Below are 16,884 nucleotides of genomic sequence, written 5' to 3'. Positions count from 1 at the left end.
TTGCTGTCATAATCGGATACTAACATACGAGACAGGCAGAGGAGAGAGGAAGGATCACAATCATAGCGGGCGTTTCTCAGGGCTCCATCTTCGATCCGACGTAATCGATTGCTATGTACGGCGGAGTATTGAAACTAAACTTACCCAGGGGTGTGAATCACGACAAGAGATAGAGGTATTCGCCCCGAGTCCATACGTATGGTAGAAAATTAGATGCTAGAGAATAAGTTGGCGATAGCTTATCATAAAAGAAAGGTGGTAATGTTTAGCAACCGAAAGACAGTCCAGACGAGATCATCGACAACCGCCTAAATTTCAATAGTCTATTGTACCTGTCAGAAGGCAGTGAAAGCGATCACAGTGCCAACCAAAATCTTGCTAAACAATTTGGCTTAATTAGTAGCAGGAGGAGGCTCCTGGCTAATGTACACACGTAATTATTTAGGTATGGCAGCCCTGCTTGGATCTAGGCAGTAAGAACTAATAGAAATCTTTCGCGTTTGTGCAGCACGTAGATAGATGAAAATGACTGTAGTGAGTGAACGCAATTTCTGGTTCTGGATCTGGATCTGGATCTGTTTCTGGTAAACTTTTTCTAGTAATCATATTACTAAATTTTCCGGTAGTGAGCGCATAAGATTTGAAATTATTCTTATTTAGAAACGTGTGCTAGAATTATTCGCCATTCGCCACCCTCTTTAATATATTCATTCATAGCCATCCGCAGACTGCAAATTGCTTGCAACCGTAATCCATGTAATTTTGGCTGCTAGTTAAGTGCCGTCAAGCGCACCGGCAGCCAGCGCAATATTTGCTACCAGAACGTTAGAGGTTTACTTACAAAGATCGTTGAAGTGTTCGTCGTTGCCTCCAATGCAGAGCGTGATATTGTCATCCTGACTGAAACCATTACTGAATAACGAAATCGCTTCAGCTTAATTGTTTGAAACAATATCCATTTGATTTTGCTGTAAGTGTCCAAATTATATACTGCTGCTAATGGGGTCCAAAATACGTTAGTTACTCTACACCGTCGACCGAAATTATCGAGATCCTTAAAACATTGAAGAAACACGAGGTGAACGCAGCGTAGTGTCAAACAGTGTTCGAAATCTGCTGTTTCAGAATGTGTCTATAGGTGCTCTCACTTTCACGTAGAATAAAGTAAATCCATTGAAATAACCGTCGCTCTCACTTTCTCTCTGTGAGAGTTGCACGCTACCGGCGACTACCCAAATAATGTGTCATTAACACACATTACTTATTCTAGCTAAATCATCTAATATGCTATGAATACGATGCCACAATATCATCTCAAAAAGAGTTTTCCTCATCCAATTAAATTCATGCAGGTCTGTCCGGTTAGACGGATAAACAAATAAAAATGAAATTATGCTGAAATCCCCAATGAATAACTCGTAGTAACAAGGTAACAATATTTGTAAACACCCCTCTTCTGTCTATCGAGAATTCATTAATCCTACTTCAGCCGTTACTTACCCTGTATAATGTCAAATACTGCTAAGAATGAATACTACGAATAAAAAAAGATCAATCCTTGCTGAAAGACACGAAAATGATGTCGTCGCACGTTCGAATCGTGCCTGCTGGAAATTGTAAAAGTCAAGTCAGCAACATTGATTGCGGATTCTATGGAAAACAACAAAACCGAAGGTCGAATTGATGGCTCGTCGTTACTTCTGCGTCTAAATTTCCATAATTGCACGCAACACTTAAAAATGGGTCTGCATTCGAACGATTTGTCTCTTAATGGACTAAATTGCGTAAACTGGGACAGTATCGTTATCTATTTTCCAGTTAATGCCACCTTGCCAATCGTGTCCATTCATTCGATGTTGCCTTCAAAGCGGAGATCTCATAAATTTTATCCCTCACGCAGTAAAATCTTCGATTTAGCCCGCGGCGGATGAGCCGAACAAGAGCCTGCGAACGCTGCCTGCCGTAATCAATCTCGATCAAACCAGAGCATCAGGTCAGTCATCATTGAAAGCCACACTGTGATCGGTTTGCTTTTGTGATTTATTTGTAATCATTCAGAAAAAAAACTTTATTGTTCACTTTATTTCACATATCGTAAATTAAATTACTCATTACATGACACATTCTTTCATTCATATTTTTTTTTAATTATTATTCTTCAGCCTATATATGCTGCATAAGAACACATCTTTTGATTTTCCTTTCTCTCTGTCTGTCTCTTTCTTTCTTTCTCTTTTTCTCTCTCGCTTCCCGCCGCACACTAATCAGTATAGTTTAGTTACACAGCCAACCTCGGACTGTGTGTGATTTTTTTTACCTCATATCCCTGCTGTTGTGAAAACTTGCGTACACTGCCGCTAAACTCAACAACTTCCAATCGAGAGCCTCGTCTCACTTCTATGTCAGCGTGTGACAATTCCGATTACTTATTTGTATATCTTTTCCTCAAAAGATGTGTCCATCTCGACTATAATAACTACGTGTTCTTTCTCTGCATGTGTATGCTGTATGTGTGTGTTTATGTGTGTGATTTTTAAATCCTTTTTTTCTGAGCTGTAAAATATAGACCTTTTTTTTTGTTTGTTTTGTTCCAAACTACGTTCCGAACCTCACTGATATGAACGGTAGTTAGATACAGTTGTAATAATACAGTGTTTTTTCTTTTTTTGTTTGTTTGTTTGTTTGTTTCGCTATTTACTTAGTTTTGCTTTGTCGCTACGGTATTTCTCATTATACAGATAAAATTACTTGATTTGTTTATGTTTGTTGGTTTGATTTTTTTCTCAATGTGTGTGTTTACTATATAATGTAGTATGCGCTGTATCATTTTCTGTTTTTGTTTTTATTTATTTCGTTTTGCGGCGTTTAGTGGCGCTCTTAGAAGTGAATCTTTGTATAACACAGAAATCTGCTTTTTTATCGACATTGATTTGAGTTTTGTTTGGTTTGATAGTATTTTGTGGTGGCATTTAGTAGGGTTTTTTGCTTTTCTTGTAATTATTTTGACAGTCATAGGTTTGAATGTAATAATTAAAGTGTCAATATTTGCTGCATGCTTTATTTGCAATAAATGGGGTGCCTTATTAGCGTGTTCTCTTCGCGCTAGATAAATAAGTTTGAACGATAATTCGATTTATTTCGTTTCCGTTTTCTCAATTGCTCCTTTCCAACAAACAGTTTTTTTTTTCGTACAAAACTAATCGATAGGAATGCAAAACAATTATTCTCGTTTGGTTGTTTATTTTGTAGTTGTTGTATTTTGTTCTTTTTTTTCGTCGTCGCATTGTGGTGAAAGGTGGCATATCTGTTTCACAGATCGTTCGTTAGTTTGTGTGTTGGAGCGTCTTCTTTTTACTCTCGGTCGTCAGTTTTCGTGGTGTTCGCTGTCTAACACACATCCGAATATCTGTCTTAGTGTATTATTTTTCCTACGAGATTTACGCAGCAAGTTTGCTGCACAATGGCCGCTTGTCTAATGCTTGATAGGATAACCCCCCGTAATTTGACTGACAAAGGTTGACAGACAGAAACGTCACTTTGGCGTTTCGTTGAATGATCGTCGGAAGATCAAGTTTGCCAGTAGTTGTGAGTTGATTGCTTCACCGATAGATGGAATAACCTCTCGTCTCTTGGTGTTCTTGTGATTTCGCTCTAAAAGAAGGCAGAGAGAGGGCCACAAATGCAATCGGCGTTCAACGAATATTGGCCACCCACAAGTTTTTCGTAAAACTTTTCTTATCTAGCTAAATCACGTGTCATTACATTTCGGTGCGTTTCGTGTGCCATATCGGACAGGAGGATGTGGAAAGATTCGACTGGTTGCTACTTAGCCGACTTGCGATGGTGGAGAGAGCGGCTCAAAGGACAAAGGGAAAAAACAAGGTTCACAAGATTTTGTTTGGTTTTCCTTTATTCCAGACACAAACCAACTATTACTAAGTATTGTTGTTTTTTTTCACCTGTAAGTCGCTTTTTAGTTTCATCTTCATCTTCACATATTCTCCACAAAGCTTGCAGGTTTTAAATCTATGAATTAATCAGCAATGTGTATCATAACTTATTTAAATGGTCGAATAAAACTATATAGTAATTCATGTATGTCTTGCAAAATCATGTCGTTCATTATCGCATCTAGTTACTTTATAAGTAAAATGAATTAAACTTCTGAATTGTAGTTACAATAAATCAAAAAAATGATTTTTATGTTAAGGTTTTTACATTTTTCGATTTTTCTTTTATTTTCGTATTTTCAATCACAGAGAATGTAATCATCTACATAGTAATAACATAGCTTAAAACTCGTTTTCTCATTTTGTTTTTTTTTTGTTTTGATTTTGAGTTCTTCTAGTCTGCGAAGCAGCTTCTGCTTCAACGATTCTGTTTTAAGCATTCGCCAAATCATCCACTTAGCTTAAATCGGCAATTTCTCTCTGCTATCGCACTGTGCACAGCTTCCTTCATAGTACAATTAGAGTCACTTCATCTGACAAAACTCCGAACCCCGGTACGGTACACCGGGTGCGCAGTGTTGCCAGTGAATCTCGTATGTGTGTGTGTGTGTATTTTTAAAATTATCTACAATGGGATCAAATCTTGTTTATTTTATTTTTCTCCTAATCAAGACGGCTTTCAGTTTCCGAACAAATATATTGGACAGTCTCTTAAACTCTTTTAATTATTATTTCTTTTATTTTCGTATTGTGTTGTTTTACCTCGAAACATTCATACAACTTCTCAAAAACGCTATCCTGAAAAGGTAAAAAACAGAATAAAAACAAAGGAAAATGTATGCACGTTCGGGAAAGCCTAAACAATTGAATGAATTTTGACAGCTACATATCGGTGTAATTTTCTTTTTTTTTGTTTCTTCACTTACAAACGATATACAAAGAAGGAATTAACACAGCCTTTTTCAACAATTTATCTTGCTCGTTGCTACTACTTTTGCTTTTTTTTGTTTATCAGGAATAGTTCCACCATCGTCTTCTTCTCTCACACCGGGCGGGCTTCTCTGTAAAATCACTCACCTATTAATTTCGATTTGATTCTCCATACTTGTTTGCCAACATGCGTCTATGTATGTATTTAATTATAGTTAAAGGAAGGAAGCTCATTGCATCTTTTAGTTAACCAATCACTAGCATTTGTTTCCCACAGTTCGCGTAATCCGATTATTTGCGCCGCCATTGGACACGGTGGCGTCTTCTCACATTAATCTGTCAAACTCCGACGACACCTACTTTTTACGTTTATTGAAAGTTCATTTTGTTTTTTGGCTTATTTGTCTTAAAGATTCAATCAGTTTACAATCGTAGTTGTGTTTTCAGCGTAGAAATTTTAGACTGTACATTATCCGCTGCGTGTTCTCAAATGTTGGTGGTACATACCTTTCTTCTATGGGGTCTTGACCCACTGGCTGTAGTTAAAATGCAACTCCACTACTAGTAAACTCACTTTCCTAATTTTAAAAATGGTTTTTGCTTCTTTATTCTTTATAATTTTCGTCTTTTACTAGTGTTCAGGAAACTCAAACGTGCGGAATGTCTTTAATTTTAATTAACATAAACAGACAATCGTCGTCGCCTCCTCCGTTGCCATGCAGTGTTGTCATTAATATTAATTTAAATCAAATTAATTTGTCTAGGCCAATTCAGATTTGTTCAGTTTGACTGTATGGAAACAAAACCAAAACAGAAAAACCAACAACCTATAAAAATCGACTGAACGACCTTACAACAAAATTTGTCCTTTCGAATTGATTTCCCTTCCGGCTTCTTGTTGGCAGCTAATCGAATCAACATACGAACAACGAATTTCGCGCTCGACTTGCCACCGCCCTTCGGACGCTAATTATTGTACGTACCCATACCGGCACAAACACACCTACGATGGAGCCAATCAATCAAAAGGTCACTAAATTGCATTTAAATTGCGTTACCTTTTATTGATTTTCCCTATACCTCTCGACGCTAGAGGTTTTCAAGTGAATGGAAACCGCGTGGCACTAATTGAAAAGCGCACACTAATTAAAGTAAGAACGATTTTTAATTTGATGCAAATGCAATTATAAACCAATATCTCATATTTTATGCGAAATCTAAGATCTTAGATTATTAAAGGGGTTACTAAACCACATAGTGTTTGTAAAGCATTTTACCGTGTAAACACCGTGTAAAGGGCATGGGCTATCAGCAAACTAGTGATTATTTTTTGTGAAAATTATTCTATGTAAACTACAATTGCCTGAACTTTGGAATTCTAGCAGCCATTAGGGCCGCCTAGTCTAAGTATTGCCAAACTAAAATAGATGATAAACACGCATACCCAAATATTCTCAGTTAAAAATTACTCGAGTTTACCTGAACTAGACTAAAACTAGCCAAAATTATCTGAAAATATACAAATTCCGATTTTCATTTCGCAACTACTTTAACAATTTTCTTCCAATTCACGGTTACAAAAATTCTAATAATACAAATAATTAGAGCTTATTTTAGAGCATTTCAGTAAAATCTCAAAAATCAGTAAACGATATTTTAAATTAGATTCTATCAATTGTTTAGTTTGAAACTACACATGAATTTGAGTTTCTATACGTCAACAAAATTCTGAGTAGTTTGGATTCAGTTCAGGTAAACTCAACCAACTTTTAGGGAAAAATATTTAAGGGTGTACGAATGGCCCCTAGTGGGTACAGACTTCGGAAAATATTGGCATGGTTTTGGCATCTTTGCTCACGTCAAGTTGGCATAAAGCATTGCACGCAGATGTCAGTGCGTTTTTTTCGTCCCAGGTTTGACAGTGTTGTGGGGTTTGTTTTGATTACTTATTCGCAAGACCCAGAAGTAAAAAACTGCAAAAAGGACAAAAATATATGTTAAAAAGAACTGTTACCATTTTCCTGTCTCGGAAAAGTCGGGTATTTCCGGTTTCCGCAAACAAGTGCTACGAATTACAAGTAATAAACCCACTAGCAATAAAATTAGGTTACAAAGGGAGTCAAAACAAAACACACAAAAACGTCAAACCAGAGTTGAGGTTAGGCACCGTGAAAAGGTTTATTTCCACTAGCCCGGTGCCACCAATACACTCTCACATATGATTTGACAGTACCCCCATACTGATGGCCTCGATGCTGTACAAATGTACGTGAGCAGAGTTGCCAAAAACATTTAAATATTTTTGAAAAGTTGTACGCACTAGCCGCCGTTAAGCGCGCAATAAGGTGGATTGGAAACGTTCTTATTCAAAACCGCACTGCATAGGGGAAAGCTGTATGCAGTGCTTGCGTGTGTAACAGCCGAAAGGGAATACAAAAAAGTGTCTCAACAGTGGTGACAAACTCTCTACCACACTGAAGGGTGTACGACACGTAGAACAAAAAATGTTTTCGTTGTGCATTTCTTTTCGGTGTTTGTGTACTAGTAACATCTCGCATTGGACATTTCCATTTGATTTTGCTGTAAGTGTCCAAATTATGTACAGCTGCTGAAGGGGTCCAAAATACGTTGGTTACCCTACTGGTTGGTTGGTTAACTGGTTAAGGACCCTGAACATAACTACTCGAAATGCTCCTAAACTGTACAAATTCAGATTTTGAGTAGAAAATTCAATCAATTTGAACAATTTACCAATATTACTCGCTGTGATAAATAACACAGTTTTGTGTTCCTACTACTAACTTTTTGGTTGAAAAACTACTCAGAAACTGAGTTTATACATTTAAGGACATTTTGAGTAGTTTTAACCACGTTTTAGCTCAATGGAGTCTATTTTAATGTAAACTCATGTTAGAGTGGGTTTTCCTGCAAGTGAGTTTAATTTAACGAGCATATATACTTCGGTGTTTGGTAATAGATGATGCAGCCTTTGTCAGATATCAGAAGCGAACACACTCAAATTCTTTTATGGGTTGCCATTTGCAAAATGTAGTGCTCAAAATACCATTCGCATTTGGTTTGGAGAAATTGGTGGAAAAGATACAAAATTACAGTTCGCAACATTAAAAATGGCTACTTTGTTTTGGAATCCATCTATTTCTAAGTAAGAATAGAACATGCTTTACCATTCCAAGGGGGTTTTGGAAGAACTCTTTTCTTCATCAAATTGATTTTATACGACTGTAAACACTTTATATAGTGAAAAAGACGATGCAAGTCTTAGGTCAAAAACTGTACCCGAAAACGCTAACGCAAACGCTAAACATCTTTTTAACGTATGCGTAAAAACCTCCTCCAGCTCCTCGACATCGCTATCTTGGTCTACAGAGTTTGACAGTACCCCCATTAAGTTGGACCCCTCACTATTTTACCCCAAACAACAATGGCCGTCGCATTGATTTTCTATGAAGTGATTTTGACCAGTGTTTTTGACGTTTCAGTTTCAGTCACAGAAAAATGGCGACGTGCCGGGGGGCCGTAAAAAATGAAGAAATATTGACTGAAAATAGCTAAGAGTGCAATGTTTACGTTGGTAGAATTTCGTCACAATCTGTCAAATGATTATCGAAATGGCATTGGAGAAGAAGCCTGTGCCATTGTGGAAAATTCGACTGCGGCTCGATGTAACGGGTAACACCTCCGGGAATTCATCATTCGACGGTATCCCGGGTGGTGAAGTTATTCAAAGAAATCCAGACGACAACGTTAGGTCTGCTCAAAAGTCGGCCGAAACTTCCGGCAATTCGTAATGCAGCGAAGAATAGACGGATGCTTTCATCTGGTTTATCCAAACACAATTAAATATGCCGGCCTCCACATCTTCAAGGTCCGAAAGGCACCGAACCGGAACGACAAACAAAACACGGTGGCCAAAAGCCGTGCCGACGACGAAACCGACGTTCCGGACGTGGGGAAATCCGCCAAAACAAACTAGGTTTGGCTGACCCTTTGCGGGTGCGACAAGATGAGTCAGCCGTACGTCTCTTCCTGCAAATTCACGGAGGCGAGATGCTATTTTGTCCAAGTTTCCTTCCACAGCTGGCGAGGCCGGTGTATGATCGGTACAGAAATAACAATGTTGTTTTCGTACTAAAAGACGTCAACCCACCGAAATCGTTGGAACTTCGCCAGATTGAGAAGTTTTGGACCATCGAAAAGGTCAGGCATTGTAAAATACCTAAGGAGAGTGTTGGAGAACACTCTGATTTTGAAGAAACAGTGGATAAAAGCACGGACGAACTGGTATAACACATAGGGTATGTTGCTACATCGTCGTAATTGCCTATTCCCGTCCTATCCAGCACAAACTATTAAAAATATCAGCATTTTTATGACACACAATGCAAAACTGGTTATTCCCTAATATTTTAGTTAGTTGTTTATCATACGCGATCAATCAAAGTGAGCTGAGATCTATTTAAATGCTTTTTATCATTAAAGAAGTCCTACCAGCCAAATTTCCTACGTTTTTTCGTGCGACGAAGAAGACAATGTCGACTAATCGTTCTAATTTCCGTCATTCATAAATGAAAATAACTCACGCAAGGCATTGTCGTTATTCTACAGCCAGGAAAACTTGCCTAACCTGCAGAAATGTTGTAGAATAACATTTGTCATGCCGTCCTACACAAATACATGCGCGTTAGCTTCGTAAACATTGTTGTGATTTTTAGTTCGGACGATGAAAAATTTTGATGGACGGATTTTAAAACGGTACGACGAATTTTAGCAATAAAGTCAATTGCGTAATTTCAATAATATGCTTTAATAGTCGCTTTTCAGTGATTTCAAAATTCACGGATCGGAAGGTAAGTGTGTTTTAGTCAAATCAGCACAAGAACTTTTGGAGTATTCATTAAATCCATCCAGCAAATGATGAAAATTAGAATGGCTTTACTTATTACGACGGGAATTAGAAAAAGAGCCTAGTAAAAAATTCTTAAAAAACATCGTCCTACACATTTTGCTTGCACACTAACACCCTCTCTTATGCATGCTTGGATTACCTACGAATGGTCGAAGCACGAATGGCCGAATCACGTAAGGCCGAAACACAAATAGCCGAAATAATAAATGGAATGATAGATCTAATGTCCGAATCACAAATGACCGAATAAAAAATGGTCGAAACATGAACGGCAAATATTCACGACATTCAACCTGCACAAGCAAAGCAAAGCCATGGGTATAAATGTCCTTCAGTACTTGATCCTTCTTTATCGACAGGCTTCGCAGCCGATTATAAAAGTATAGGAAAATTACGGGGCTAGTGCAAAGATCCTATTAACTTTGTAGCGGCACCACCCAGTCGAAATTCGAACATACGACAACTGGCTTGTTAGGCCAGCATCGTAGCATCTGGAGCTAACCGGGCGGGCAACCTCCATAAATGTCGGGAATGTAGAGAACTCGCTGCTCGTTCACCCTAGTGGAAAAATGCATGCACCTAAATAGAAACGGGTTCCGCGGGGGGCTGCCCCCTACAGTGGTTACCCGTGCTTTCGGTACTGTCGGTATATTTTCTCTATTTTTTCTTAACATTTTTTTAACACCCGGGAATTGCGGAGATTTGTTACGCACCTCGGACCAATACCATTCTTATAGCCAGACCAAAGAGAAACAGGCAAAACACTGACTGTTCCATTCTTCGCACGTCGTAACAGTCATTTTAAATCTGGTTATGGTTGGGAATTCTCCGCATTGATCAGAGTGGTGCTTTTGAACGAAAGGAGGGGAAGGCCATTTGCACTTGCTTAACCGAGGAATACTGAATCTTGAGCAGTGTTGGTGCGAAACTTTATACCAACAATAGGTTTATGTTCAAACCATGGTGATGTCCAACTATATAAACTCGGTTGTTTTAATTTTCCTCTCTTTTTGGCTGGTTGCTTAGTGAATTCAACAGTAACCTGTAAATTTTTATCTCGGAAGGACGGATGCTTGATAGAATCGCATCGAACTTGACTTCTGTAATACCCAAAAAGAACAGTCGAGGGTACACAATTTACTCATGGACAAGAGGCGTTATTACGCACCTCGAGCCAGTACCACTCTTGTAATGTGCCTTGACAAGAGGCTTCAGTGTTGGTAAATGCAACTTTCATCGGGGGAGATGTGGTGGGGCCAAAAAATAAACCTATGCTAAAGCGATTGCGAAAGGCAAAGGCAACAAAGGCCTGATTCTACGAAGATTCGAATCCGCGACCTCTAAGAAACGATCGAGAGGGCTGCTTTGAGCGATTTCAGGGCGCAAGTTGTACCGGACCATAACGCAAAAGGCGCCAAAAGCCAAAAAAAATGCCCAAAACAAGCTCTACGAGAACTGACTGAAGAAATACGTTTGCTTCATTATGGACGTTAAAACATTCGCTGACAAATTCCTAGCCAAGAATCTTACTCCACCTTTGATAGGTAGAATGACCCAGAAGACCCGAAAAAGTTTATCATTTGGCAAGCAATCTGCTGTTGCAGACTGAAAAGTGAAGCTCTCCTGGACTAGCAAAAATACTAAAAGGGGTGCCTTTAGAAGTGGTTGCTGGTTTCTCTGGAGAAACTTTGAGGATGACCGCTTTGTCTGGCCCTACTTGCGTGTTATGACTAAATTCAAATTCTATCAAACAGTGGTACAACGACAATGGCGTCACTGTGATTCTGAATGAGTGGAATGTGACTCCAAAGGCCAGCACCAAGGCCAATAAAGGAACATTGGTCGATTCTAGATGAAAAAAAAAACGCATTCCAGTTGACCTCAAGGAATGAAATTGGTTTAACAAGCCAATCGTCGTAGGTCAGAATCTCTAGTCCCCTTGGACTAATTGTCATGTACTCCAAAAGCTAGCTGCGAAGTCTGTCGAATAAAAACAGTAGGCCAAGTTTCAAAATCGGAATGAGGCACCAAAGCTTTGCTTTGCTTTTAAGATTTTCCGAATTCTTGCTCATGGATGATGAAACCCAGATGGGTTTGGCCATTTCAATTGGTTTTTGCTTTAAACTTTGCACGTATTATGCTACGTGCAATCTGGCAAGGAATTACAGCTTGAAATGCTATCTTAGATTAGAAGCTATCATTTGTCACCAAAATTTATGTAATACACAAACACTATGATAGATTAGTAAGCTCACGTACCAATAGATAGAGCTGATAACATATTTTATACCCGTATGCGAAGTCGCAGACTGGTCTATGTACTTCCTTTAACAATCTAAGTCTGGATCTAACTTAATTTTCATTAATTTTCATTAACTTAATTTAACTTAATTTTCATTATTTGTTTTTATTTGCCCTAGACAAGCGGTTACTTGAATGAAAAGCTCATAACACTATCCAATAGTTATCGCGCGTTAATTAAAAGGAAAGCGATCTTGAAATTGCTGTAAATCGCAGTAAAAAAAATTCTCAAATTTCGTATAAAACTGATGCCTTGAACTCAACTTAGTGTTCCCTAGTTTGTCTATTTCACTCGAACCGTCAAACTGTAATTAGACTCATTTGTTTCTCATGGTAAACACTGCACTGCTTACTAAAAACAATCGATCATCAAAAACAACTATAGGGGAGGAGTCGATGATGGTATTGAATTGCCTAAATCCGAACTCACAGCCTAGTAAACGAAAATTGCATTTTAAAAACAGCCTTGCACTTTGGGTTTGATGATTTTTTTTTTGCTTGCTTGCTCGCTCACTCGTTTGTACCTACATACATAGAGCTTTGTACCAACCGATTCTGATCGGTTATTTGATTGCACTTTTCTCGTCATCATCTTCTTCATTAATCGAACATGTTTACAAAAACAAAAAATAAAATTAATCGAACAACAGTGAAACAGTGGCGGCGCGTAGTTACGTAACTTTGGGGGGCAAACAGCCGAGCCGTTTGATTGTACCTAATTTCATTTGCTTGCTTGCTTGCTTGGAAAGAAAAGAGGGAGGAAGAGGTGGGTGAGTGCGAGGCCTAACAACTGACCTCCTGCTACTTAGTCAGTAGGTAGTGTGTAAAAGAAAGGTGGTAGTGGTGGGTCTAAATTTTACATTGTTTCTTTTTTTTTGTTGCTTATCATTGAACACCTACGCGTTAAAAATTGCTTCGTTATTTCATTTCTTTTGTTTCATTTAAGAGACCCAGCCGCCTGGGTGGTGGTGTAGTGCAACGACCCTGCAGCACTCGACAAACACTAAATGGGAGGAGTTTAGTAGGAGAGTTAGGAAAATTGGTCTGAAAATTTACAAACCTACGATGTTTTGGAGTAAGAATTGGGTTGGTGGTAGTTTACTTGAATTAATGGTATCGTTTTTTATGTAGTTAGTCAAAATTTCGGCCTATCAGCTACCACTAAACAACATTAAGAAACTGTTATTGGTATTGGTAATAATCGACACTCAGAGTTTTAAATAAAATTGCCTCTTTGTGCTGGCAGCTTGACTCAATATTTCTTGAACATGCACACATATTTCTACTGCAGCGGAATAAATATAGTTTTTTTTTGTTTTTTACACATTTGTACATTTGCCGTTGTAAGTTCGGTTAACATTTGGTTAACAATGGTTGCGTAATGTTACTTTTATTTCCCCTCTCTAAGCTACGATTGTTTGGTTTGTTGTGCAACAACACAGTGATAAATAGGTGGCGTTCGCAAGCGGAGGAGCTTCGTTTGTTTAAGGACGAGAGTGCAGTGTTGCTCTTTTAAAATTTGAACAAAACTTAAAAAAGGCTAAAAGATCACCAACGGGAGGCGCGCCGGTCACTGTTTCCTGCAGTTCTACTGCTGTGTATTTAATTTCATCTTTGGCAAGAACTTCCAACCACGAATTGATTGTACTTATGTTACGTTATGTCGAATATTACAAATGGGTTTTGTTTTTTTTAGTTACAGTTTTTGATTGGCGAAATTTTCGCGATGCTTCGATTAGAATTATGAATTCAGAAGTGTGGGTGTGAGTGTTTTAACGCTTTGCTTACTCTTCTTGTGATCATCTTTTCGATAGCAATACGTTGTCCAAAATGCACCGTACGGGTTGCTGCTGCTGCTGATGGTCGGTCGACGAAGTTCCACAACTGGACGATTGTGGGTCAAAAGTCGCCACTATCGGTGCGTTGGTGGTGGTGAAGCTAATGATCGATCCCAATAGCAGTGACGATGGAGTACTGCTGTTGCTACAGTAGTTGTTGCTGGTGGTTGTAGTAGTGGTGGTATTGATGCTACTGGTGGTGGTGTGTTGCTCGATGGCCGATCACGTCGTCAGCCAGGTCGTGTTGCATGTGCAGAGCGTCGTTGGGATGACTGGAGCGTAGTAGATTCCATTGGCGTAGAGAAGACCAGCGGGCTGCGGTGCAAGAGAGATAGTTTGTGGTTGCGGTTGAACTTGTCCACCTGGCGGAGGTTGCGCCTGCGGATGCTGCAGTTGCAAAGTTTGCGTCTGGGGTGAAGCCTGCGGGTGGTGGTGGTGGATGACAGTCTGCTGTACTGGGGAGTGTGGTTGAGGTTGTAAGCTCATCTGGGAGAGCTGAGTCTGAAGTGGTTGCAGTTGCAGAGTGGTGGTGTGCTGTTGTAACGCACTCGCAGCGGTAATAAGTGTAGCCTGATTCTGCTGTTGATCACGGTAGAAAACTTGCATCGCCAATGACTCGATCAGCATCAACGTTTGCCGACGCTCGTGACCCATCAAACAGACCGTACTCTGTTCTACGACCTCGTATAAATGCATCAGGTACTGGTACTGCAGATGTTCCTCCACCTCGCCCCAGAAATGGTTCCGCAGATAGCTCTCCAGTTTGATTCTTTGCTGTTCAATGTCCGGAAAATCGATGAAGAACCTTGAGCACATGTAACGCTCCAATGTCTTGATCTTCTGAGGATCAACTGGAATATAGTTCCTCACGAGCAAGTTGCAATACTTGAGCAATCCTCCGCCACGAATCTCCTCCGGCTGCCTCGTCGATATCAGCTTCTTCTGCAAGTGGTACAAAGCTTCCTGGAAATCGCCGTACACCGACTCCCCAACCACGGTCGGGTAGAAATTTTCGGTAATCATGGGCTTCTCGGTGCAATCGTAGAACAGCAGCAGTGAGTCCAGCACAATTTGGAACGAATCGACACTGAATTCAAACTGTCGACGCATCGTATCGACAAACTTCAGTTCGACGTTCTTGTGCCCAGGCGAGTTGCCGAGCGAGATCAAACTCCAGCGGTCACCATCGTTATTCACCTTCACCATTTTACCAACATACGCTTCCTTCAGCGAGCACTGCGTTATCCTCCTCCTCACGACGCCTTCCGGCAGCAGATCCAACAGTGACGACAATACTGCCGACTTTACTCGGTCAAAGTGTCTGTTTGAGCTAAACTCCACAGCGAAGATCAAGTCCAAATCGTTGTATGGCTGTGCTTCCGAAGCCAGCACGTGACTAGCAGCGCCTCCGTTAAGCCGAATATCCTTCACAGTCATACCGGCTCCACCGGAACCGACATCGGCCTCCAACTTTTCACGCACAATGTTCACAAGATCCCTTAGACGGACTTCCAGGGTGGGGAAGTTTCCACGTCCATGGATCGCAACCGGTTCGTTCATCACATCGTTCAGTTTCCTCACCTGCTCAAACGACAGTACCGCTAATCGCTGGGCCGAATTGTCCAGATTTTCGTACGACGAACCATTCTCCGACCCCGCTGACGATAGACCGGAAGATGTGGACGCTGCCGACGAAACGGCCGACGATGACGAAACGGAAGAGGATGAAGCTGTCGAATAGGAAGAGGAGGAACAGGATACTAGCGAACTGTTGGATCGTGGTGACGGAGGAGGCGACACGAAGCCCGCATCCGAACCGGCATAGCTCAGTGTCGTGTAGCCGACAGTGCTGTTGTGATGCTGATGAATGTGTTGGTGTTGGTGGTGCTGGTGGTTGTGGCTATGGTGCAGTTGATGATGTGGCTGCAACTGATGGTGCGATTGCTGTTGCTGCTGTTGCTGTTGCTGGACATGTGACTGATGTTGTTGGTGGCTATGCTTCTGCTGGTAGGTGCCGTTGTGGTGGTTGTAGCTTCCGTTACTGCCGTCCTGAGTCTGCACATGGTAGCCGTCCATGATCCGCTGGTTATGGGAGTCGGGAACTTTCAAAGTTCCACACTGGAATAGAAGGGAGAAGAAAATTAATTAATCGTGAGATCTAGTTGTAGGAAATGAAATATTAACATCTTTCGTCAGGTGAGTTTTTTCGCATCATAGATAGTTGAAAAAGTTCGAACTATTTGAATCCTGTCTTTTTATACGAAATAAATTTGATCCCAGGCTAGTCCTACTTCAACTAATCCTGTATTTCGCTTCCAAAGATTCTGGATAAAAATAAAATATTCATAATTTGTCTCGTCTTTGAGTTTAAACCTAATCCGGTATGACTCATTCTAACATAGATAAAAGTTCTGGTAAAATGAAATGCATTTTAATCAGTTTCAGGAAGCACTCAACCGGCTTGTAATATGCTGACATAGGATATGCTATACTTGTTTCGGAGACCAGTTTTCAGTAGCATTAAAATGCTAACGATCTAAACTGACATTTCGCCAAGGTCGAGTTGAAAGCTTAGAACCCATTGGAAGAAAATGTCACCGAATAGATTATTCACCTCTTTCGGATTTCAGTATAGGACGCCGATAGGGTAGTGATGTTATACGAATAATGAATTCATTACTAAATACCAGTTTCATTGGCATTGTCAATTCCGGCAAGCAGTAAACGGAGATAATAAATTCTTTGAGAGGGGACTTTCATAGGAATCCGGATGCGCTAACTTTGGGGCCATCCCCTTTTTTGCTTCACAATGAATTCTGTATTTATGAACAATAAAGCCTCTTGTCATGGAAAGTTATATGAGTGGTACTGTATAAATTATAACCTTTTCCATATTCTGACTTCTGGAATGAGCTTGAAGATGCATAGTAGTAAGTTT

At 40.0% G+C, this 16,884-nt stretch overlaps 1 protein-coding gene across 1 annotated transcript in view; it reads right to left on the bottom strand.

Moving 5' to 3' along the window:
• Window positions 1-2,029: 2,029 nt before the first annotated feature.
• Window positions 2,030-16,884, bottom strand: part of LOC128734771 (terminal nucleotidyltransferase 5C-like) — a 210,573-nt gene continuing 195,718 nt past the window's right edge. Inside the window, exon 2 of the mRNA XM_053829114.1 lies at window positions 2,030-16,064. Within this exon, the coding sequence (XP_053685089.1) occupies window positions 14,169-16,064 (1,896 nt within the window). The 3' untranslated portion in view covers window positions 2,030-14,168. The remainder of the gene's footprint in view (window positions 16,065-16,884) is intronic.

The sequence above is a fragment of the Sabethes cyaneus genome, chromosome 2 (genome assembly GCF_943734655.1).
Source record: "Sabethes cyaneus chromosome 2, idSabCyanKW18_F2, whole genome shotgun sequence".
In the NCBI taxonomy this organism is placed as follows: domain Eukaryota; kingdom Metazoa; phylum Arthropoda; class Insecta; order Diptera; family Culicidae; genus Sabethes; species Sabethes cyaneus.
The sequence above is the reverse complement of the archived record's forward strand: the minus strand, read 5'-3'. Positions and strand labels throughout refer to the sequence as shown.